This window comes from Gobio gobio (assembly GCF_949357685.1).
Source record: "Gobio gobio genome assembly, chromosome: 11".
Classification (NCBI taxonomy): Eukaryota; Metazoa; Chordata; class Actinopteri; order Cypriniformes; family Gobionidae; genus Gobio; species Gobio gobio.
Window position 1 is genome coordinate 42,075,512 of NC_137104.1, and position 25,484 is coordinate 42,100,995.

Here is a 25,484-nt window from a genome sequence, read left to right on the forward strand (position 1 = left end):
GATATATAGTGTAACACATGTTATGAAAGCTCCAACATGCTTGTGAGAACTTATCATGTATGAATAACAGGGAGACCAGACGCATCGGGTCTAGATAATAACGATAAGCAATACCTATTAAATGGAGATAATCCCAGCTTGTAAAGCGGGGACTTCCAGTTTATAAAATCTGAAAAAAGTGGACGGAGAGGCCCAGCCTGCCGCCGCACAGATATCTTCTAGCGGTATGCCACGTGACCATGCCCATGACGAGGCCATGCCTCTAATAGAATGGGCTTTAATGCCTATAGGGCAAGTTAGGTCTTTAGACTTATAAGCCATAGAGATGGCGTCCACTAGTGGCGTCCACTAGTCCAGTGTGACAGTCTCTGCATATAGGGACTGAGGGGGGGTGAGGCGGGTTCAGCCTTCTGGCCCCTTTAAGAAAGCATACTATAAGTTCGCTTTTCCCCAGTGATTGACCCGCGACCTGAGCGTGATAAGCTGCTATGGCGGCAACGTACACTTTGAGCGTGGAGGGGGAACGACCCGCGTCCATTAGCTCTTGAAGGAAGGCGAGCACTTCTGCCACCTCGCACGAGCGTGCATCAAGGTTTCGTGCTGTACACCAGTTAGAGAATACCGACCATTTCAGTGCATAGAGCCGCCTGGTTGTGGGTGCTCTAGCTTCAGAAATAGTATTTAGAACTCTTTTAGAAAGGTTCATGGGTATTGGTTGATGGGCCAAACGTGGAGAGCCCACAGTTCGGGGTGGGGATGCCAAATTTTCCCCTTCGCCTGCGTGAAGAAGTCTTTCCTCAGCGGAATTGGCCATGGGACTGTGTCTGACATGAGAGTCAGTTCGGAGACCCATATTTGATTCTTCCACAACGGGGCTATTACGAGCACTGTGGAATTGGTTTCCTTGATCTTTTTGATGGCCTGCGGCAACATCGCGATCGGAGGAAAAGCATACAGAGGGAGACTGGGCCAGACATGGGCCAGCGCATCTCTGCGTTTGGAGAAAAATATTGGGCAGTGAGCATTGTCTTCTGAGGCGAAAAGGTCTACTTTCGCTTCGCCGAAGGTGCTCCATATCAACTGAATCGTTTGCAGGTGAAGAGACCACTCCCCGGGGGACCACTCCCCATAACATATCCGGACCCTGATTCAGAATACCTGGCACGTGAGCCGCCCTCAGGGAGCTCAGGAAGTGCTCTGCCCATAAAAGGAGGTGATTCGCCATGGAATGTAGGGAGCGTGATTTGATCCCGCCCTGACGATTTATATAGGATACCACTGACATGTTGTCCGTTCGGACCAAGACATGGTGACCCTTTATGTACGGAAGGAAAGCTTTCAGCGATAGGATGACCGCTTTCATCTCTAGACAGTTTATGTGTAGCCTTTTCTCTGTATTCGCCCACTGGCCAGAGACTGGCTTGCCCTTGTGTAGGGCACCCCAACCTACGTTGGACGCATCTGTCGAGACCACTTTCCGTTTCGTAACTGTACCCATCATAACACCTGTTTGATACCAGGTGGTCGCCTTCCAAGGAGCCAGAGCTTTGACACAGCTGTGGTTCACTTTGATGCGAAACTGGCCTGATCACTATGCGTGAGCCGGAACGCGGGAGTTAAGCAAGTGTTGGAGGGGACGCATGTGTAATAGACCCAGTTTGAGTACTGCTGATGCCAAGGCCATAAGACCTAGCATCCTCTGAAAACGTTTGAGAGGAACGCAAGCGCCAGCTTTGAATGACTTCGCCATGTTCTGAATAGAGTGTGACGTAAGCCGCGCCCTCATCTGTATTGAGTCTATGACCGTACCCAGAAAAGATATAATCTGGCTGGGAGACAAGGAAATCCTGGCGATATTGATCCTGAGGCCCAAACATTCTAGATGGTTGAGGAGCCAGGACTTGTGTATCGTCAACTGTGCCTCTGATTGGGCTATGACAAGCCAATCGTCAAGGTAGTTGAGTATCCGCATGCCTTTCAGCCTCAGCGGTGCATCTTTCAGGTCGACCGTGCAAAACCAATCCCCCGGGCGAATGTGCACGAGGATTTGTTTCACTGTCAGCATCTTGGACGAGCGCGTCATAAGCGCTTTGTTCAGATGTCTGGGGTCTAGGATGGGCCGGAGGCCGCCATCCTTTTTTGGAACGAGAAAGTAACGACTGTAAAAGCCTGACTCGCTTTGTGTCGGGTGCACGGTTTCCACCGCTCCCTTCTCTAAAAGTTTCGACACCTCGGCGCGGAGCACGTGACTCACGCTGCCTTTCAGTGAGGTCTCGACCATGGCACGAAAGCGCGGGGGTCTGCGAGCGAACTGTAGCGAGTAACCTCGTTTTATTATGTTCAACACCCAATCTTATATACCGGGGATGGCCTGCCAGGCCTGGGCCCGTGAAGCCAGGGGTTGAATTTGAATCGGAGGCAGGCCGCTTAGTGATAGGGACCCGGTAACCCATATGTTTTGTGCTTGCAACACTGTGGGGATAGTGTTTATGTTTGGCGGCGTGCACTGTGTAGTGGGCGCGCGCATTACATTTTTGGCAGAGGACAGCGTGTGAGCTGTGTGAGGGGTGCTTGAGTGTAGGGGTGCTGACTGTACAGTGGGCACATTGTCTACATAGAAAAAATGTCTACGTGAGAACGGCGTTTGTGTGCAGGCGAGCGCTTTTGATAATGGGCTCGTTGGCTGCAAAAACTGAGTCGGCAGTCACCTGGTTGCAGGGAACTGTGAGACTGAGAGAGTGTGGTGGGGGTCCAGCCGAAGCGGGACCTGGCCACCTTCTTTTCTCCCTTACGGCTAGGACGGCTTCGGTGGCTCGGGTCTCGACGCAGCTTTGGGTCGAGGTCCCCGGGACTCAGGCTGTCTGCCACGGCTTGCAGAGCGTGAGCGCTGCCGATTCCTGGATCCCGAGCGTGGCCGAGAAGACGGCGGCGCCATGTTAGCGGGTTGAGGGGGCGGCGCTTTGCGGCGGCCAGAGGAAGAGCTGGAGCGTTTGGGCAGAAAGTGCTTCAAGGCTTGCGACGCTTTCTGAGCCTCAGTGAAACGCTCGGCGAAGCCAACGACCGCCGGACCGAACAAACCGGAGGAGGTAATGGGAGCATCCAGAAAGGAGGCTTTGTCCACGTCCTTCATGTCAGTGAGGTTCAGCCACAAGTGGCGCTCCAGAACGGTCAGGTTGGCCATAGTCCTCCCGGTAGCCTGCGCGTTAGATTTGGTTGCGGGTAGGGCTAAATCAGTGGCGCTGCACAAGTCCCTCAAGATCTCAGAATCAGGAACAGACTCATCCAGAGAGCGGAGAAGTTTGGCCTGATACACTTGAAGGACAGCCATGGTGTGGAGTGCCGAAGCAGCTTGGCCAGCGGAGGTGTATGCTCGACTGGCGAAAGCTGAGGTGGAGCGACATGGTTTGGAGGGGTGTTGAGCCCTGGTCTGCCATCCTCTGGAGATGACAAAGACTTAGCACGCGACGAGTAGGGGGCTTTCCAAGCCTTCGTCATCTCGTCGTGAACCTCCGGGAAGAAGGGGGCGGGCTTTTGAGGAGAGGAAAGGCGACGACTTTGGAGATACCACTCGTCCAGCCTACTCCGTGGTGCTTCAGCTGGGTGGGACCACTCGAGCCCGAGGTCCTCCACGGCCTTAGTCAGCACTCGGATCATCTCCGTGTCAAAGCTGGCTCTAGCGTTAGTGGCAGTCTGCGTCGAAGCGGGCTCTGAGACAGAGTCTGACCACTCGCTGCCAGATGCAGCCAGTGAAAGGCTGTCCTCCCCCTCTTCTTCATCACCTACTGGTCCACCGAAAGAGACAGAACAGGCCACTGCAGGTGAGGGGCACTGTTCCTCCTGGGTGAACTTCACCGGCGAGAGCGAGGCACGTCGAGAAGTACTCGGCGTGCAGTCACTCGAACGCTCAGGTGGCCTCTGGTCGCAACGCTTCTTATTGCGCGGTCCGAGGAGCGCGGTCGAGGCGGAGACATTGAAGCTGGCGAGGCAAGCCCGAAGGGTCTGCAGAGCCATCTCGTCGCACTCGGGGCAGCCGCCCTGGTTGAGTGCAGTCTCAGCGCGTTCGCGTCCGAGCCATGCCACACAGGTGCTCGGCACGAGGAGCAGGAAAAGCGAGGCATTTGTAACAACGCTCGCGCTCTTTTTGAGGTGGGTTGCAAATAAAGGATATATCGCCGGATGGCGCAGCTGGAACGGCAGGCGGCTGAAGGCGGAGACCGAGCGGGAATCCGACGTCCTCAGGGCTGCAGAGAAGTTCCGCTGAGTGCTGTTCGACGGCGGGGCTTCTATTCCGGAGGTCAACGAAGGTATCGCTGAAGGAGATTAAATCTGATTTCCTATGGCAAAACACGGTCTTTTGTAGCCTTAGATATGCTAATTCTAGAGACCTTGTTCGGCGGGAATTCTAGCAACCCCTATTGGTTCGCTCTCTCTGCCGCCTCGCCATAGGTTCATGCAGTTCCCACTGCACAGCCAATCAGCGCGCAGCTCGTGCTGGTCTATCGGCTGTGAAGCGGCACTGCGTTTTACATAGACACTTTATAGAATAAAGTTTTTGCTTCATATTCTCGAGAAAAGGAGTTTTCCCATACGCAATACGAGAGACCTCTCGAAAGGGAACTAGAGTTTTCACGAGTGTGTGCCAAGCTCGCACTGACTGACAGCTTCAGTGATTTATGAAGGAAGAGCAGGCGCTGCTTTCTGTGTAATCTATTCGCGAGAAGTTATTATTTTTCATGAGACTTTTGTGAGCACTTGATACTTCACCCTGACAAAATTTGCTTTTAAATAGGGATTTTATAAGATATGCATCGGAAGATGTGGGGAAGTTCTTAAGAACCGTGCATATGGTCCATTCATAGAGAGAGAGGAAAATAACATGACAAAAGTTCAAGTACTTTAAAACTTTTATGTTGTATAGTGGAAGAATAAACTTTAAACACAGGACAGTATATACATATCTAATATTGTACAGTGTAATATGAAATTGTTTCACAAATCAGTTATTTAAGAGTTGCAAATTACTTATTAATCAGGTAAATACCTACTGATAAATCTGAATATACAGTAGAACATGTCTCTGGAAAAACGAAAAAAAAAACAAAAAAACCAGCTTCAGTTTTATTAGCTGTCTAAATGTATGAAAACGGAAGGCAAATATTATATATTTGAAGCCATTACATCAAAAGATGTTTTCTTTTTTCTGTCTTGGCACAAAAAGTGTCATTCGTATTGCAAGTTAATTTCTGAAATGTAATCTTGCTTGAAAGCAACACAAAAAGAAGCCTTCTAAATATCCTTCAATATTATTCAAACTAGTGCATACATTTCATTTTTGAGGGTTCAGCATTTTGAGCTAAAGTATCCATCATGTATAAAGATCCATTTCTTCATTTATATATTTTCCATTACCACTTGGAATTTTGGTAATACAATTAAGAACGTTCAATTCCTTAATCCAAACCACATTTTATAGAAATCAAATATAGAAGCAAAATGTCTCAAACAAACAACATGACACCCATAAACACAGAAGCAAGAACAAAAAACTAATTTCCTTCAGAATTAACCAGCAAAAACAATACTAAAGGAGCTTTTGGTTGACAGATCTTTCACAATGACCCCTGTCAAAGACAGCGGACATCACTTCCTGTTAGACTAGCAGTCCACAACAGCTTTTTCAGACTGTGTTGAATTCATGTCATTTGTATCCTTCATTTTTCTATCTAATACGATCAATATCATGCCTTTTGTTATTTTTACATATACAAGAAAACACAAATCAAACGTGTGCAAAATATATTTTCCCCTTCTCATTCAGTCTTCAACAGTTGGTTGTCTGAAGTGGCGTTTCAGTGAGAATAGACGTGATGCTTTTCGAGTCTGAGTAACCGTCCTCTTCCTCAGAACTCAAGGTGCTTCCCAGAGTTGGACGCCGTGATTGCTGAACCTTCCTCCTAAAAAGTAAAATCACACACTTTAGACTAAAGAGACCAACATCTGCCCTAGATCAGCATTGTAAGTGCACCCTCTAGTGGCCCGAATGTTAATATAAATAACCAGTAAGTGTGAAGTCAATGGTGGGACGTAAACCTAAAAATAGCCACACTACTGACTGTGGCAGTATCTCAGATGTTGTCAAGACTGTGTATATTTTTCCAGTATCAAGATACTTTTTCCAATGAGTAGCAGCAAATTGATCAAATAATATTATTGACAATTAATTCTACATGTAGTGCTTCATATAATTAATCATTGAGTGAATTGGTTAAATCAAAGGGTCCAATTTTATGAACCAATTCAAAAACAGATTTATTTGAACCCCTGCAATGCATTTACATCAAAATATTGCTGTGCTGCTTTTTGTCACTTTGTTTCAACTAAATTATATAAAATTAAAATTGATAAAAATACATTTTATAAATAAAACCTAAGAAATAATAAAGTAACAAATAACTAATACAATTACATTTTAACTAATCAAATTACATTTACATTTTAATTTTTAAATACATTTTATAAAAAAAAAAAAAAAAAAAAAAATTATATATTATATATATATATATATATATATATATTAATCTTTTCGCGATTAATCTTTTGACAGCCCTAATATATATATATATATATATATATTAATCTTTTCGCGATTAATCTTTTGACAGCCCTAATATATATATATATATATATATATATATATATATATATATATATATATATATATTAGGGCTGTCAAAAGATTAATCGCGATTAATCGCATCCAAAATAAAAGTTTGTGTTTACATAATATATGTGTGTGTACTCTGTTAATTATTATTTATATATAAATACACACACAAGCATGTATATATTTAAGAAAAAAAATATTCTTTTTATATATAAAACATTTATATTTATATATATTATAGATTATATAAATGTATATACAGTATATACATGCAAATATATCTTAAATATATACATGAATGTGTGTGTATTTATATATAAATAATAATTAACAGAGTACTCATACTTATATTATTTTACATACGTAGACACATACACGTGTGTCTATATATTAGTGCTGGGAATCGTTAATTTTTTTTAATAATTAATCAAAAAAAATTCTGTAATTAATCGCAAGTTTTTAATATTTTGATATTGTAATCATTTCAGTTACTCTCCAAATGAATGTAGAAACAATTTAAAGACAGCATATTTTAAATATTTGTTGTAATGGCATCTTTTTATTAATGAAGGCCAGTATCACTGATACTAATTTCTCTATGAAACATTAATGACGTTACATTACAGTATAACTGAAAGCTACCAATTTCAACATTTATTAGGCTTTAAAAAAGCAACTTTTAATTTAAGTTAACTTAAAACAATCTTAACATAAACCCATTATAATAAATGTTATATTTACCCATGCCCTTCCCTGTTAGACATATACAAAAATGTAATAGCTATCAAACACCTTTCTTAACTGCATAAATAATAAACGAAATATAGAATAATCATTATTAAAGCTTCAATTTTCTCTGTTCCCATTGTTCTTTGATGAACATTAATGACTGGCATCATCAGTGTTACTGTCACTAAGATCGGCCGCTGCCGAACATGCGCATCTCATTTCCTCACAACTCTTTAAGTTAATTTAAGACATTATTTAACTAATTTAAGACTCCTAATATGAGAATATTCAGAATTCTCTGTGTTGTTGTTATTGTTTGTTCAAGAGCAAAAGAGAACTCGATGTGAGCAGGAGACTGACGCGAGTCTGTCTGTGCGTCGAGTGTGTGTGTGTGTGTGTGTGTGTGTGTGTGTCTTATACACATACAGTGTTGGGAAGGTTAATTGGGAAATGTAATTGTAGATTACAAGTTAGCCGATTTAAAAAGTATTAAGTAGAGTAACTATTTCAATTACTTTATTAAAGTAATGTAACTGATTACATTTGATTACTTTTCTATTTTCCAGCACTGGAACACATTTTTATCAACTCTCAGACAGGTTGTAGCCTAAAGCTTTCAGCGGCAATATGGATTGATGTAATTCAACGTTTAAATTTATGTTTGATGGAGACTCACTTGAGTTCATTCTCCAGAGCTTTGACTTTGGCCTGCAGCGCCTCCTGCATCTCCCGCTGCTCCTCAAGATCCCGCAGAACCTTCCGTCTGACGCTCTCCAGACGCTCCACCTCCTCCTCGCTCTCGTCCACCTGACGCTTCAGAGCCTTCACCCTCAGAGACAGCTAGACACACAAACACACAGCAGCTGTTTAGATGCACACACTCCTCCGCAGGTCTAGCTACATCTACAAATTATTTACAGCAATGACAATTAACATCATTAAAAAGAGCTTTTTTATACGTACATACCCTAAAGTATATGAATACTACATGTGTGTGTGCTTGCCTGGTCTCTCTGTTCAGCGTGCTGATTTCGCTCCTGGTCCAGGGTGGCCGTCACGTCCTTAAGTTTCCTGTCCAATCTCCTCTGAGCAGCTAGAATGGTGTTTTTCTCTCTAATGCACAAAAAGCAATGGATTTATTAATTCCCAGTTAGGTGTCGATGCATGACAGGAGTGTGTGTTTGTGTTTATGCAGTGTGTGTACCTCTCTTCACTGCGCAAACAGTCCTCCAGCTCCTGAACCTTGTGTTCTAGCATCGTGACCCCAGCAGAGGGGCGCGCCTGAGTGCCCATATCAGCTATACGAGACTTGAACTCCTTCATCTGAGAGACCAAGAGACATGGTAGAAGAATAATGGAAGTTTTTAAAACACATAATAAAACAAAGAGTGAGTGTTAAACGTGTTGAACTAATACTAATTACTACTAACCTTTTTACAGTTTCTGATCTATCTGACTAGTAATTCTGATAACTTTCAAAAGTATTTAAACCTAAATAGATTTTTTAAAAATCTAGAAAAACTAAATCAATACATTTAGAAACACTGAATTTTCACAAAATATCTGAAAAATAAATCTGGGGACGAACTCCTAATAAACAATACATTTTGAAATGCTCCAAATAATAGATTTTAAAAAACTCCACAAAAATATATTTTTTATAAAAAATAAGTGTAAAAGGGATCAGGCATCATCTCCTTCTGGCATCAGGCATACAGGAAAAAAATGGCTTCTTAAAGCTGCGGTAAGCGATTTCTGAAAAATGCTGTTGAAAGTGGATCAGACCGAGCTGCACAACACACTTGTAGCCAATCAGCAGTAAATTTTGCCCACTCATAATGGGGGAGGAGAGAGAGTGACCAAGAAGGAGATTTGAAGAAAGACTTTATAAAGAGAGAAGGCTGAGAGACAGTGGAGTAGGCAGAATTGTATTTTTGGTCGGGCCTGGGTAAATGTGAGCTGACATAATGTGTTACTGTCAACATAACCCAAAACTGTAGCTACAACCGGTCCACATACGAGCAGCGGTTACAACACACTTTTGATCCTTTATTTCCACTTTTCAAATATTTTCTCAATATTATTGAAAATAAACGCCTTTCCGATCTGATACGTGATGGGAAAGGAAATGGAAGTTCTGCAAAAGGCAGATTCAAACCTCAGGTCGAATTGTGTCAAAACTTAATGCCACGCACCTTACCCCTACACTATCACTACTGACAGTTCCTTACGGTGTGTTCCCGGCTTTAAAAAAATTAACCCGTGCTTGGAATTGAAAAGTCTTGCTGTTATTTGCGGGCTGATGGATGAGTTGTCTCAAAGAGAGTTTTTAAAAGTCCTTTTTATAGAATTTTGTATCGCTGCAGTTTATCTATCACACAACTGCAAATTATAGGCCAAGCGAATAGACAAACACACTTCACAAACTCACAGGCACGACATGCATGAGACAGCCTGACACCTAATTGCCTAACACAGCTGCCAATCAAACTCATCAATCATTATGCAAACACCCTAGAATGTAAAAAAAATAATAATAATAATTTAGTATTTGAGATGTTATAATAATTTTGTCAGCATGAAATCAAATTTTACAATTCGTATTTTTATATTTAATATTGTAGTGTTTACTATAACTGATTTATCTGTGCACTTCATTAATTTTGAAAAATTGATTTACCCTTATAATCTTTAATCAGATACGTTAACTTTCCCTCCCCCATCGAAACGACTTCTCTTCTCTCCCTGTCATGTGCTATGGCGCGAGGGCGGGGCTATCGCCCCCCTGTCTCGTTTCTGCACCGCCTCTCAGAAACCTGTCACTGATCGTAGCAATATGGTGGTTAGGTGCAATTTTTCTCGGTGTAGACAATACCTTCTTCAGTAAGGACTTGAGTCAAAAAGAGAGAAATATGAGAAATAAAAGCTTTTTTATGTAAAACATTACTCAATATAGTCAGACGATCAGCTGGTCGTGACGGCTCGCACTTAGGAATGCAGCGTGTGTGAACGCGCTTACGGCGCCCCCCCTATAAGGAAGAGCTGAGAAAAAAGTTTTAAAGAAATAAAGCCATAAAAGGCTTAAAATGAGTGAAATCTGTAGCATAAACCAGCGAAAAGTGAGGAAATATGCTCAGTAACATATGTAGAAAAGATTTAGAGAGAAAATAAATTAATTTAAGAGATAGGTCGAGTTTTTCTCCACAACTGAGTGCAAACTGGCATTCAAATCTGCCTCCATTTTGTTAGCAACGCCCAACGATCCAATCAATTCCCAAAGGATGAAATCAAGCCCCGCCCTACATTTTTTCTAATTTCAGAAGCCGTTTCACTCGGATATCCGTCACAATAAGGAGAAAAAGACGATCTCAACTTCCATTTCACGCCGACTTTAAAATAATTTAAATAACTGTTATTTAACAAATATTATATGTGTATATAAAACCTGGAAAAAGAAGGATTTTGATCCTGCAAGAACTTTAGGACCCCGTGTTAATATTAGAAAAGCTTTCCAGCGCTGGAGAGACCCAAGCGGGAAGGCCTGAAAATGGATGCAGAGGTTGCGTTGCTTCTGCTTCTGTGAGTAACATTGGTTTTGAGTGTTATTGTTTGTCTGGAGCTGGTAAGCTGCTGGCGACAAAAAAAAAACCTCTTGATTTTTTTCATGAAGCTTTATTTTGCTTCGCTTCAGCTATGATAAAGAGACTCTTGCATTGTGGGGGCAGAGCAATGAAGGGAGGGGTGTGTTTGTTTGGGTTGATTTCAAATATCAACAGTGTTCACCAATGATTCTGAGAAATCGCTTACTGTGCCTTTAATTATTTCTAAAAGAATTATCGATTACACTTGATTTTAAGGTATCATTGTTACAGTGTACTTATATATTTAAGAACGGAGTAATATTAACTAACAACATGTATACCTACTATAAGGTTAGGGTTTGGTTGAGGGTTAGTTGCGTGTAATTATGCATAATTTACTATGGTAAGTATATGTAACAAGGACACTGTAAAATATCTTAATTTAAGTCCATTAAAAAGGTGTTTGAGTGTACCTGTCTCTCCAGTGCACTCTTATCCATCTCAAGATCATGTCGGGCTGACCGCTCCTGCATCAGTTCAGAACGGAGCTGATCCACCTAGAAAAAAAAAAATACTCTAAATCTATATCTGTGCTTGCGTACGGCCTATGCTTGCAAACACAACAAAAACAAATATGACAAATGAAAACCAGCCTTTAACTAGTGTACGTCTGTGTACCTGCTCTCGACTGCGAGTGATGCGTTCGTTCAGTAGCTCCGCTCCACTCTTCTCCTCGTCTAACTCGATCTCTAATGTCTTCACTTTGTCCTAAAACAAAAAATGTGCACTTTCATAAACATCTCTGAACGTACATTTACGCACATCACTGAAACGACCCTATAAGCATCTGCCTGTTCTCATTTCCTGTCACTCTTGATCACACTGTCGAATTGGTCCACTGCCAGACCTACACGGTTACCTCTATCAGGCGGATCTCTCTGCTGCGGTCCGTGTGTGAGCTTCTCTCCGTCTCCAGCTCACTCTCCAGGTGTTTGAGACGACTGCTCAGTAGCTCTTTATCCAGCTGAGCGCTGTCTCTCTCCTCGGAGCACGATAGCAGATCTTTCTTCAGGCGAGACACCTGAGAAACATGCAAACAAAGTGCCTCAGGTGTGATCTAGGTTCTGAAATGTTGTAGGTTCAAATAAGAGCCGGATCAAAGAACCTCAAGGCTCAAAAATGTTAATGTGCTGATGGATGGGGGAAGTAGGAACATTTTGTCTTGATTTTGATGAAGGATGTAACTATCTTTGCTATAATTATTGATTGAACTATAAACACTATCCATCTAGTAAAACGTGGTCTGTCTCACCTCCTCCTGGTTGGTTTTGAGGAGGGCCTGCGCTCTCTGTAGCTCAATCAGCCTGTCTTTACCGAGTCTCTGGGCGTCCTGCAGCTCTCGACGAGAACGGTCCCTGAATTCATCCAGCTGAGACTGAAGAACCTGCACTGACTGCCGTGAATCTCCCATCATACTCTCCATCTGATGAAAAACATTGAATAAACTCGGGAAGAAAAGAAACATCCCCTTTTCATGATACTGTTTTTTAGATATCATTTTGTAAAATCCAAATAAACTTCACGGATCTTTATTGGAAAGGGCCATGTTCTGCAATGGCCGTAATTTAAGAAGGAAGGCTGGGAGACAGGAAGGACAGCTGATCGTCCTTGCAGTGCCAAGTAACCTCTAGACATGTTCGAGAACTTGCAAATGTCTTGGTGGAAGAGTGGGGTAACATCTCACAGCAGGAACTGGCAAATCTGCTGTGATTTTTCATCCAAAAATGAAAATTGTGTCATCATTTACATTTGTTCCCTCTATGAATTTATTTCTTCTGCTGAACATAAAAGATATTTTGAAAACTATGGGTAACCAAACAATTGATGGGCCCTATTGACTTCCACAGTATGAAAAAAAAATAGAAGTCAATGGGGTCCATCAACTGTTTGGTTACTGACATTCTTCAAAAATATCTTCTTTTGAGTTCAGCAGGTAGTGGACACACCAGATAATGACGTTTTTTTTAATATTGACCCGCCTTGGTTCAGGGATTCATGTTCGTCAAATGTCTGTGAAATATGTTCACTTTATGCCTCACTTTTTATGGTCATATAAATATTTACACGTTAAGAAATTTGACGGGGGAAAACAGTTGAAAGTGAGAGGACATTTACCGCTAGTTTGGGGTCAGTAAAACAAGAAAGGAATTAATTATTTAATCAGCAAAAACGCATTCAATTGTTTAAAAGCCACAGTAAAAAGACATTTATAATGTTACAAAAGATTTAGATTTCAAATAAATGCTGTTCTTTTGAAATGTCTATTCAAAGAAACATGTATTAGGGTTTCCACAAAAATATTATGCAGTACAACTATTTAACGTTGATAATAAGAAATTATTCTTGCGCAGCAAATCATCATATTAGAATTATTTCTGAAGGATCATGTGACATTAAAAACTGGAGAAATTATGCTGAAAATTCAGCTTTGCGTCACAGGAATACATTTTTAAATATATTAAAATAGAAAGCATATATTATATATTATGACAGTTATTTTGAATTGTAAAAACTGTATTTTGGATCAAATAAATCCAGCCTTGGTGAACAAAAACACACACGCACAAAAAATTGCACGACCCCAAACTTTTAAACAGTAGAGTACAAATGATGTAAATTAATAATAGAAGCTTTTTTTATTTGAACAAAAAACACACACATACCTCCTTATTAATCTTCTCCAGCGATCGGTCCAGCAGTCTCTTCTGCTCCTCTAGGTCGCTCTTGGTGCGTCTCAGAGCTTCCCTCTCTCTCTCCCTCTCCTCCAACCGTCTGTTGAGCTCGTCTTTCTCCTGACCCAGCCGAGACACTGTGCGGCGGGACTCCTCCAGCTGGTTCCTCAGGCTCCGGTTCTCCTCCTCCAGAACATCTGAGGAGCTGCTGTCAGGAACGCTGGATTGCAGGCGCGTCTGGAGACCAGGACGAAAAGAAAGTTGAAAGTGAAAAAGAAAATTAATTATTTATACATAGAACTAAAGCAGATGAGAAGAATGGTTATACCAATAGTTTTAAAGCAAAATGCTAATAGATTTACATGAATAAGATTTTTAAGCATGTTTAGGGATGTTTTACCATGCGGGCTATTCTCTCTCTCAAACGAGCATTGGCCTCTTGAAGTTCTAGGTTGCTTCCAGTATCCTGAGATTGCTCTGACATGAAGGGCTACAGGAACAGGAAGTAAACCGATTAAGGGAATAAAACTTACATTGGCAAGTACATTTTCTGTTTTTAAGAAAAGTGAGAAGCTGTATAAAGCAAAAAAATCCCAGTCAATCAGAACATATTTGCCCTTTAAAGTGCCCCTATTATGCTTTTTTGAATATTACCCTTCATGCCGTGTAATATAGCTGTTTGTGAATGGAAAATGCTGCAAAGTTTTAAAGAACAAAGTGCACAACAAATAATGTTATTGTCACCGAAAAAGAACGAATCGATTCTGAACTGCCGAAACAAGTTGTCACCAAGTGGCAAGCTCCCATGGTCTCTCTTGAAGCCAACACAGTGACTTAAACTGCAATTCATCGGCTGGCCGCTAAAGACAGGCTCCAAAAGAGAGTCAAACCTGTATCTCCCCCATGTTAAAATGGCCAACTTTACAGCAGAAAAAAACACTTTTTGTATCAGGCTGTAATTATTTTTTCCGTCTATACAGCTAATTTTGCCCTTCATAACAACTGTGAGGGGGTGAATTTTTTTTAGAACTCATCCGTTTAAATTATATTAAGCCTGGGCGTGGCAACTTGAGTGACAGGTCAACTTCAGCAACCAGGGCCTCTTTGCCCATTTTCAGTTAACCGGGAGTGACGCGCTGCCAAATTTAGCTTTCAAAAATGCTCTTCAGAAACCTATGGGTGACATCACGGACACTATGTCCATATTTTTTTACCAGGTCTCTGGTTGTCAACAATTCCAGTCTTACATCATGTAAACCTACGTAACAAAGTAATACATTTGCATAATGCCAGCCTATGGTCTTCATTTGTTGCAAGCATGTCGAGAAGACGCTGTTTTCTGCGCTGCTAAAGTGAATCCACTTTGCATGCTCTTCAAAAGGATGAGAACTTAGGCCGTAATTTTTCTCCATATCAATTTGAGCCTGTGTATCAAGGGCTGGTAAGGAGGGGTTTAGAATATAAATTATTGCATATAAATCACTCAATGACCTAGGACCTCAATACATTGCAGATATGCTGATTAAATGCAAACCCAACAGATCACTCAGATCATCAGGATCAAGTCAGTTAGAAATACCAAGGGTTCACTCAAAGCAAGGAGAGTCTGCTTTTAGCTATTATGCCGGCCGTAGCTGGAACCAGCTTCCTGAACAGATCAGAAGTGCTCCAACAGTAGCCACTTTCAAATCCAGACTCAAAACACATCTGTTTAGCTGTGCATTTACTGAATGAGCACTGTGCCACTGTACGTGCTTTGTCCAAACTGCTTGCATTTTAATTTATATGTTTCAATTTAACCCTGTTTTTATTTTTAGTTTTAATTATACTCTTTATTTTTAGCTTTCAATATTTTTTATTTTGTTAAGGCTGTCTGGGTGGAAGAGGTTAAGAGATGGGGAGCGATAAATAAGTGGGGTGGTATAATATCACTTACGAATATTTTAATTTAATTTCCGTGTAAAGCACTTTGAATTGCCACTGTGTATGAAATGTGCTATACAAATAAACTTGCCTTGCCTTGCCTTAGAGAGAATCTTTGAACAAACCATTTTCATACTCTTTAAGAAATGAGGAGATGTGCAATGTATATTAAGAAAACTAAAGTGTTTTTGACCTTTGATGCATGTAAACCTATTGTAGGAGACCTTTAAACTGTTAAAAAAAAAGCATATTAAGGGCACTTTAAAATTCAGTTAGGTAGAGCAAGATTTTAGACCGCTGAACAGCGCAAAATAAACCCGGCTGGTTAAAGCAAAAACCTTGTTAGAATTACCTGTTGTGTTTTCTCCAGTGTTTTTGCAAGTTCCTCTTTGTCTTTCTTTAATTGGTCTTTTAGTCTGTCAATCTCTGCCTTCAGCTCCTTCTCTTGCTTCTCATTGGCTCTTGTTACCGATTTAAGCTCTTCTTCCTTTTTTGCTGCCTCCGCTTTATGTTTTTCCACTTCTAAATGAGCTTTCTTTAAATCATCTCGGCACCGCTGTAACTCCTAAAGATGAAAAGTTACCGTTATTCCAGACTCTAAAACAAATCTATGTAACAAAATACAGCATTCACAGTGCATGGACAGGTGTCACAACAAATCTTTCTGAAACGAAGAAGAGAGAAAATAGATTGTGGTACTTCTTTATGCATCTTACCTTCATTAACGGGTTTGAATCGGTTTCATCAGTTTGCTTAACTGCGAGCAGCTTCTCTTCCAGTTGCTTCTTCTCCTGCTGAGCCTGTATCAGCCTGTCCAATGAGACAACCACAAATTAAAACACATCAACACACAACACCACATTCACCAATGTTAGTGATTCATCCTGTAGAAGAATCAACATCACATAGAAGAATATGTATTACTTCAGAATCTCAAACAGTCTAAATGATTCATGACATGTAAAGAGCATCCATTGGGATCACCTGGACAAGAACTTGAGACGTATTAGTAGAATTCAAGTATTGTGTGATTAGATTTGATGTACCAGCTTAGAAAGTAAGATTGAAGGATTTTGATTAGTCTTAATCATTGCTGACTTTTATTAGACTTTAAGTTAATAGACTCAAGTTTAGAGTGTCAATATATCTAGGGTGAGATTCTATGAAAGATTACGGATTTAAAACTTAAACACTTCATCAGTCAAAGTTAATTTGATTAGATGATTAATTTCTGCCTGTGGTATCAGTAGCTGTGCACATTTAGGACTCCATCTCACTTTTGAAATGCGCTGCACTGCCCTCCTCTGGCAAACCAAGAGTGAACATATACAACAGAAAGACAACAATGAGCATTCAACGAGCATATCTGACATGAACACATAGCATGAAACTCATAAAACACACACACACACACACACACACACACACACACACACACACACACACACACACACACACACACACACACACACACACACACACACACACACACACACACACACACACACACACACACACACACACACACAAATGCAGACAAACGAAGACGACATATAAACACTATGAATACTATGAAATCTGTGGGACAAGATTATGATATATAGTTCAGGTCAAATCCGCAAAAAAAAAACTAAAAACAAATGTAATTTAAAACTACCTTTTTCCTCAACATACACTACAATTTAAAATGTTGGGGTAACTTTTTATTTTTATTTTTAAGAAATTAATACTTTTGTAGCAAGGTTGCATCAAATTGATCAAAAGTGATAGTATGTATCATGTTACAAAAGATTCATTAAAGAATCGTGGAAAAAATGTATCACTGTGGCCACAAAAATAATAAACAGCACAACTGTTTTTAACATTAATAATAAGATTAATTGTTTCTTGAGCACCAAATCAGCATATTAAAATCATGTGACACTGAATACTGGAGTAATGAAGCTGCTTGCCATCACAAGAATACATTACACCTGTTGTTTTAAATTTTAATAATACTTGTATATTTTTGATCAAATGGTGTATATATCCTCAAAAACATTTTAAAAAGAGGTCTCAGATGCGAATTGGAAAGAGGATAATAACATGATCTATGTTTTAAATAATAAATCAGGCTAATGAAATGTGGACCTTTTAGCCTACAGGATCAGAAGACACTGAATGTTAAAAAAGGGTGTTGGTCACAAGGTTGTTTGTATATGATTACAGATGAATCACTTGACACCTTAGACAAATACTGACTTGAACCTTGGAGTGACACCTTAAGATCTAACAAGAAATGATAAAACACAATGTTTTAAGTGATTGCATAGTTATGGACATATTTAACATAGTTATGTTATGCCCTGTTAAAATATGCAAATGTTAAAAGTTTTGCAGGGTCACTGTGTTGTTGGTCATAGTGGCCATTCCTAATGCTGGATGCTCTAACATTATTGGTGGGCTTCATTGCACCCATTGCATCTGCATAAAGTTAAAACTTTTCTTAAATTTCGACGTTGTACCCACCCACATCTCATCACCAATAGTCGCTCATTTTGTCGAGATTCACCAACATTTTGGCGTCACCAATATTAAAATTCTTCAAATTACTCTAAAATTACAGCTTACTCTCGGTTGGCGGAGCTAAACTGCTTCTTCCATTGGTCACTCTGCTCTTTGTATCCCTCTAGCTCCTCCTCCAGAGCCAAAATGGAGGTGTTCACCTTCTGACGCTCCTCCTCGATTTCCAACTGAGACTGTGGATAAGACCAGAGAAAAAGACACACTAAATCAGGTGGTAAAAGTGAAAACTTCAGTTCTGTACACCCATTCAGATTCATGAAACATGATTCATGCAAAATCAGGCAAGACATAAGTAATAAAACATCTCTCTTCCAAGTTAATCCCCTTGAGGCAGGGACTAAGAATGTGAGAAACAGGCATTCATCACCCTGAAGGGATTTGTCTTGAAGTGTATGTTCACCTGTGAGACGGTCTCCATGCTCTGGCGCAGGGCGCCCATGTCTTGACTGTACTGCTCTCTCAGGGCCTCCATCTCTTTATCATGGGACTCTACCTCATCCTTCAGGGCCCCTTTCAGAGCGGTGAGCTCTCGCTCCCTCTGTCTGAGTGTGTCCTCCAGTTTCTGCCTCAGCATCAGAGACTCAGACAGATCTGCCTGCAACGTCATCAAGTCCTAAAGAGAAAAGAAAACTGGAATGATTAACAAAAAACAAACTCAATTTAATTTAAATTCCACATTCCCAATAGACACTGGTCCAAAGCAGCTTTACAAAGAATACTAATCTTACAAAACCCCAACAAGCAGATTAAGTCAAAGGTTTGGACACACATTGGATGGGGGAATGGGGGTGGATGGATGGATGGATTGGAATGAGGAGATGGATGGATGGATGATTGGATTGGATGGATGATGGATTGGAATGGGGAGATGGAAGGATGGATGGATGGATGGATGATGGTTTGGGAGGGAGGGATGGATGGATGGATTGGAATGAGGAGATGGATGGATGGATGATGGTTTGGGAGGGATAGATGGATTGGAATGGGGAGATGGAGGGATGGATGGATGGATTGGAATGGGGAGATGGATGGATGGATGGATGGATGGATGGATGGATGGGATGGTTTGAGATTGATGGATGGATGGATGATGGATTGGGATGGATGGATGGATGGCCGTGTGGGTGGGTGGGTGGATGGATGGATAGATGGGCGTACAGGTGGGTGGGTGGGCGGATTGGTGATTGGGGGATGGATGGATGGATGGGATTGGATGGATGGATTCCCATTACTACATTTGTGTTATTGGATAGTTTTGATTAATTTATTTTCAATAATTTAGAATGTCAGTAATCATAACAAAGAATAAGAAGGCCCGTCCAAACGTGTGTCTACTTCTGTATGTGTATATCTAACGTTGTATACCATTTTTAATTTATTTAAATTCACATTTATTTACACTTTAAACAATGAATAATATACTTATCAATTCACACATCTTGCTGCAATGTTATTTTAATTTTGTATATATTTATTTTAATATATTTTTATGTTTTAAAGGGGGGTCTAATGCCATTTCATGCATTCTGACTTATTTACACTGTTTAAAGAGTTGGATTATCATGCCAAACATGGACAACATTTCCAAAATTGGGTTGGACGTATGACAGAGTATGTCTATAGGTACTCAAGATTAACATGAGATTGGCAGAAACTTTATGTTAACTGTTATGTACCCTTTAAGCATATAAAAGGCTAATTTGCTAGTGTTAGACACCACAATCATGCGTACTAGCTGCATTGTGTCAGACTGAAGTGAGTTTTCAGGCATTCGTCTGAGCTCCTCCTGGAGCTGAGCTAGCTGATCCTCCTGCTGCCGTAAGCGAGACTCCGCCAACTCCCGATCCATCCGCAGCTCCACCATTCTGAACACACATATATAACATATCACAAGAGATCTATACCTGACAGGGATATATTTTCTGTTGGAAATGCACATTTGCTCCATGTTTTGGCACACAGATACTCACTGGTCCTGGTTTTCCTGCAGTTCTCTCTTGTTCTTGTCCAGTAGTTGCTGTAATTGTGTGTTCTTGTTGAATTCCTGTTCCAGTTCAGTCTTCATATTATTGTCAGTCACTAAGATCTGAGGACTCTGTGGAAAACCAAATCCCAATAAGCTTCAACAATTAATGGAGTGAACTGGGTCAAACCCAATATAGCTCTATTGACAGCAAGCTGTTCATTACCACAGAACATTTTGACTAAACACAAACAAATGTGACACTTACACTGATGCAGTGTAAGTCTATGGGCGAAGACATTCCAGTAGACTTAAAAACAGAATGATATCTTATCGTAATTTTTCCATACAAAAATGTGTTTTCTAAGCTGTAAAGTTGTCTAAAACATTCTTCAACCGGTGGGAGTACTATTCACAGTGGCTGAACAGGCTTTATATTACTGACGTAAATTCTGAGACAAGATTTTTCGCTATGTAAAAATTATTTCCTGGTATCTTGTGTGCGTTATATGGAAGTTACAAGGTTTTCTGGCTGAATGTGTTTGAAAAGTTATTCAATCTGTTAATTCCTGTTACAGATAAGATCAGTAAGTGATCTTATCACTGAACATTTTAGGTCTGGTGGTTTCCAGCAAACAACTATTTAAATTGTAAGTGTTAAGGACTGTAAAAATTAATTCAATGGGCCTTATCGAAGCAGAACACATGCAGCTTTGTTCATACAAGTTGCAGCCCAAAACAAACATGCATATTTCTGCAAGGAGGATGATTGGTGTGATCTCTGGGCTATGCGTTTATCTTACACCCGCAATTTTGCCTTCAATTTCCCCTCAGGAATCAATATAGCCTGTCTTATCTATTGTATCTACACTTCGCTGGTTATTCTTACTCTCAATCACCTCACTAGTTAGTAATAATTCACAAAAATGCTGTGGAGAGAATCTGACTGACTACGTTTTAAATTCATCTTATAAATGCACATTGTTGATCTTAATCAGGAAACACGCAAAACATAAAACACAAATCATTTGATCTGAAACATCTTTAACCCACACACACAGCCTGTAGCCAAGCTGTCTGCTCCTCAAATAACCCAGTCCTCTAGGATATCCCATCAGACCATTCAACTGCTGTTGCCATCATTATAATGACCACACATGGCTACTATGAGGTCATTTGAACTGACCTCTTGTGTTGCAGGGTCTAAAGTTACTTCTTGAATAAAAAAAGAACACATTAAAGTACAATTAAAGGGTGCGTCTCAATCAGCTCCCTAGCTTCCGAGCTCGTGAATCAGTATATCGTTTACGTGAATTCGGGCACTGGCAAGGACCCTGGCTCACTGTACATTGGGACACTGATGACTCCATTTCCGGCGACGTAACAAATGTCCTCATTGTACAACATCATTACTGCTATTTATGAACAACAGCAGGAATAAATCTTTCTGACGTTATTTTTTATTGTTATTTAAAGTACATTATGATAAATTGTTTTGCTTGTTACATATATATGTGCAACATTTCAGTAGTAATTTAACTATAAATGTTAGATTATTTTCGTTATATATGTAGTTATGCATGTTTATGCTGAAATATAATTAAATCATGGATTTGTATTTTTAAAAACATCTATCGTGTGTCATTATGTGTAATGAGTTGGCTCATGTGATTTATGTTTCGCAATACAGAACTTCCGTTAAAGGCGTGTGTTTGAAATCACCCCCTATACCCTCATGCACTATTCCCTACATTACTCCACTAATATAGTCCACTTGAAGGAGTGAATGAAATCGAGTGAGTGAATTTTTACACTGAGTCCACCGGAAGGGCTGTCAGGTTTGCATAGTTTGTGCTTGATGTTTAATAATCATTTGAAACTCAGGAAACTGGCAGTTCTAGAAGTAACGAAAATATTTGACTTTTGACAGACTTGAACTCTGTCATGGAAACTAGTGTATAAACCTTTATTAAACAATTTAATAATCAAGTAAAAATAAATGTATACCTGTATGATATTACGCTGTTGCCACAATGGACCAGCGGTTTGGTAAATGGATGGATGGATGATTTAACTGCGGATGTCATCTTCCGGTCAGACATGGGAATTCAATTTGGCGTGACAGTCACAGTGCATTATGGGTATTCTCTAGCCATTGACCGTAATAACGGTTGTACACTCGTTATTACAGCGCATTGTGGGATTGAATGAGTGCACTCGATAACGTCCACTATGGTTTCGGACAACACTACAAATGGCTATCCCTTCAAATAGTGCCCTGTTTAAAGGTATATGGGCCGATTTTGGACACAGCCACTGTGAGCATTGATGCTCCCTGGTTATGATGGTGCTTTGTGTGACTGTTTAGGGAGCGAACGTGTCAGTGCACTGGTAGAATTTTGCGACAGAGACAGCCCTTAAAATGGCTGACTTAAATTAAGTTATTTATTTACTCACCCTGGTGTTGTTCTAATGCACTATGCCATTTTTCTTTTCAAACAAATCATTTTTCAAATGTCCTGCTAGCGATCATATAAATGCCAGTTAATAGCAACCAGCATCAAACTTTTTTGTTTGCAAAAGATGCAAAAGTATCAAAGAATAATACTTTTGCAGAGGGTTTGATGAAAAACAAACTGAAATGTACTACTATTTAACAAAAAGTCCTGACCTTTGGTCATCTGTACACGGCTGCAGGTTCATTCCGACTTGCGCAAAAAAGCACATAAGTTGTGAGAAAACAAGATGACTAAAAATGTGACACGAAATACAAGACCTAGAAATCCCAAAGTGTCTTTGTACTTTCTTCACTGAGCTGAATATCTCTGGAATGGAACTTTGTTTGTCTGCTGATAGTCAGAATAACAGTAACAATGACAACAACTTCTTGTTGCGCCGAACACAACAGATGTATTCAGTACATGGAATGTATTTTGTGTATCTTGTATGTTTATTCTGGCTGAGTTTGGAATTAACTGCGGCGCTAATAATATCACGAATGCACAGCCGAGCACGGAAGACCAATGACCAAAGGTCAGGATTTTCTTAAAGCTGCAGTCTGTACGTTTTGCCTCTTTGTTGCCATCTCTGTTTGAAACCTGCAATTGCAGTTATTTGTGAAATTATCGTCTTTACGTGGGTTGTGCATCGGCACGGCTCCTCAGTGCGGATTAATCTATGTGTGGCTATCAGTCACCGCACCGGTGTGGATACTGTACTACGGAGTCACAGATTCTACGTCGACGATACTTTTGCCTATTTTTTTTTTAATCTTGATGTTGGTCGCTATTATCTGCCATTAAATAGATGAGCGCCTTTTTTGGTCCGAAAACCATATGGCATTAGAACAACACCAGGGTGAGTAAATGATAACTCAGAGGCTGTTTACAGGACAGCATTTTTAACTAAAAACGTGAAACTTTTTATGCGTTTTGGCTGTTCATTTACACAACCATGATGTTTTGGGGACCTGAAAACTCAAACTTTCGAAAATGGGTTTTGACAATCGTGTCTTCTGTACACAGAAAACTCAACAGAAAAACGTTTTAAGCATATCGTTGTTGTGTAAACGGACACTTAATCCTCATTTTTGGGTGAACTAACTCTTTATCCAACTAACTAACTTTAATCCCAGCAGTTGATATATAACCTAACAGCATCGCATCAGCTAAATTGATCATCATACACTACCGTTGAAAAACGGGCTCGGTAAGTTTTTATTATTTATTAATGTTTTTTAGTCTCTTATGCTTACCAAGGCTGCATTTATTTGATCAAAAATATAGGAAAAACACCAATATTGTGAAATAATATTACAAATTAATTTAATTGTTTTCTAGTCTAATATATTTTATAATGTAATTTACTTCTGTGATGGCAAAGCTGAATTTTCATCATCTTTACTCCAGTCTTCAGTGTCACATGATCCTTCAAAAATCATTCTAATATGATGATTTGCTGCTTAAGAATTATGTCTTATTATTATCGATGTTGAAACAGTTGTGCTGCTTAATATTTTTTTTCCTTCATTTTAAGGAATTATTTGATGAATGGAAAGTTCAAATGAGAGAAATTAAAATCTTTGGTAACATTATAAATGTCTTTACTGTCACTTTTTGGTCAATTTAATGTGTCCTTTATGTATAAAAGTACAAATTTCTTAAAAAAACAAATAACAAAAAACACATCTTACTGACCCCAAACTTTGGAATGATATATAATCACAGTCTAACCACTAAAATCTGTAAGAGTCTGACAAGGTTTATTCCACGCTAATGAGCTTAATTACCAACAGTCTCCCGGCAATACTGCCCACAACAACAGAGTTTAATCATGCATGGACGAGCGCTCAGTGGGATTTAACAGCGCAAAAGGCTGTACAACTAGTGCCCATTAAAACTGAAACCCAAACAGACATGTTGAGGGCCCCAGGTTGAGGGGAAACCCTCCCTCACAGTTATCCATTTCCAGTGTAACTTAATTATTGATGGATCACAAAGAGCGAGCTCTCGACCACGCAGCCCTAATCAGCTTTCCTTGTTGATGCGACGGTTGCCAAGAGACTGTAGGAGGATACTTCACACACAGGAAGCTTATGCAAACACGTAGGCTAACAATTTTATACAGACACGCACATCCACGCATGCATGTACATACAGGAAGACAAGATAGATGAACATACAGAAGCTCTCTGTCTTCACCCAAAAATGAAAATTATTTACTCAACCTCATGTTGTTAAAAAACTGAATGAATTTCTTTATTCTGTGGAAAAAAAAATGTGTCTTTCTGGCTACTTGCCTATACAGGGAGTGCAGAATTATTAGGCATGTTGATTTTCTGATCATATTTTTTTTCCAGGCACATTTGACCAATTCCAAACCACAGTAATCCTAATAACTACAATTGATTTAGTATTTAATAATGTATAAGTGATATATAATTGTTCATGAAGGCTGGAAATGAAAATCACCTTATATTCAGGTGTGCAGAATTATTAGGCATGTTTTCTTTTACAGATAAATTGAGCCAAAAAAGAGATTTAACTCAGACTGAAAAGTCATCTTCCAGAATCTGGCAGTACGTTTTGGGAGTTCATTTTTAGTCCATCTCTGCAAAACGGACTTCAGGATGGACTAAAATGAACTCCCAAAACGTACTGCCAGATTCTGGAAGATGAATTCTTCAAACAGTGGTACTAGAGGATGTGGTGCTGGTCCTTCAAGAGTCATTCTCAACCTATCTGTCCATAGAGCCTATAAAAAAACCTCCTTCATGTATTTTACAACACTTCAGCTTGTGATTCTTATCTAGTGGGGGTCATTTTTTA

At 40.0% G+C, this 25,484-nt stretch overlaps 1 protein-coding gene across 4 annotated transcripts in view; it reads right to left on the reverse strand.

Annotated features, from left to right (window-relative positions):
- Positions 1–4,888: 4,888 nt before the first annotated feature.
- cgnb (cingulin b) overlaps positions 4,889–25,484 on the reverse strand; it is a 31,226-nt gene continuing 10,630 nt past the window's right edge. For 2 of the 4 annotated variants that reach the window (XM_079828956.1, XM_079828957.1), the window contains 17 exons: positions 20,165–20,289; positions 19,927–20,059; positions 18,595–18,807; positions 18,240–18,367; positions 16,907–16,933; positions 16,346–16,439; positions 15,982–16,194; positions 14,107–14,196; positions 13,698–13,943; positions 12,287–12,457; positions 11,894–12,055; positions 11,653–11,742; positions 11,448–11,531; positions 8,598–8,716; positions 8,398–8,506; positions 8,070–8,233; positions 4,889–5,954 (listed from right to left, as the gene is read on the reverse strand). In XM_079828956.1, the coding sequence (XP_079685082.1) occupies positions 5,822–5,954; positions 8,070–8,233; positions 8,398–8,506; positions 8,598–8,716; positions 11,448–11,531; positions 11,653–11,742; positions 11,894–12,055; positions 12,287–12,457; positions 13,698–13,943; positions 14,107–14,196; positions 15,982–16,194; positions 16,346–16,439; positions 16,907–16,933; positions 18,240–18,367; positions 18,595–18,807; positions 19,927–20,059; positions 20,165–20,289 (2,301 nt within the window). In that variant the 3' untranslated portion in view covers positions 4,889–5,821. The remainder of the gene's footprint in view (positions 5,955–8,069; positions 8,234–8,397; positions 8,507–8,597; positions 8,717–11,447; positions 11,532–11,652; positions 11,743–11,893; positions 12,056–12,286; positions 12,458–13,697; positions 13,944–14,106; positions 14,197–15,981; positions 16,195–16,345; positions 16,440–16,906; positions 16,934–18,239; positions 18,368–18,594; positions 18,808–19,926; positions 20,060–20,164; positions 20,290–25,484) is intronic. The other 2 variants (XM_079828958.1, XM_079828959.1) reach the window with 1 other exon arrangement.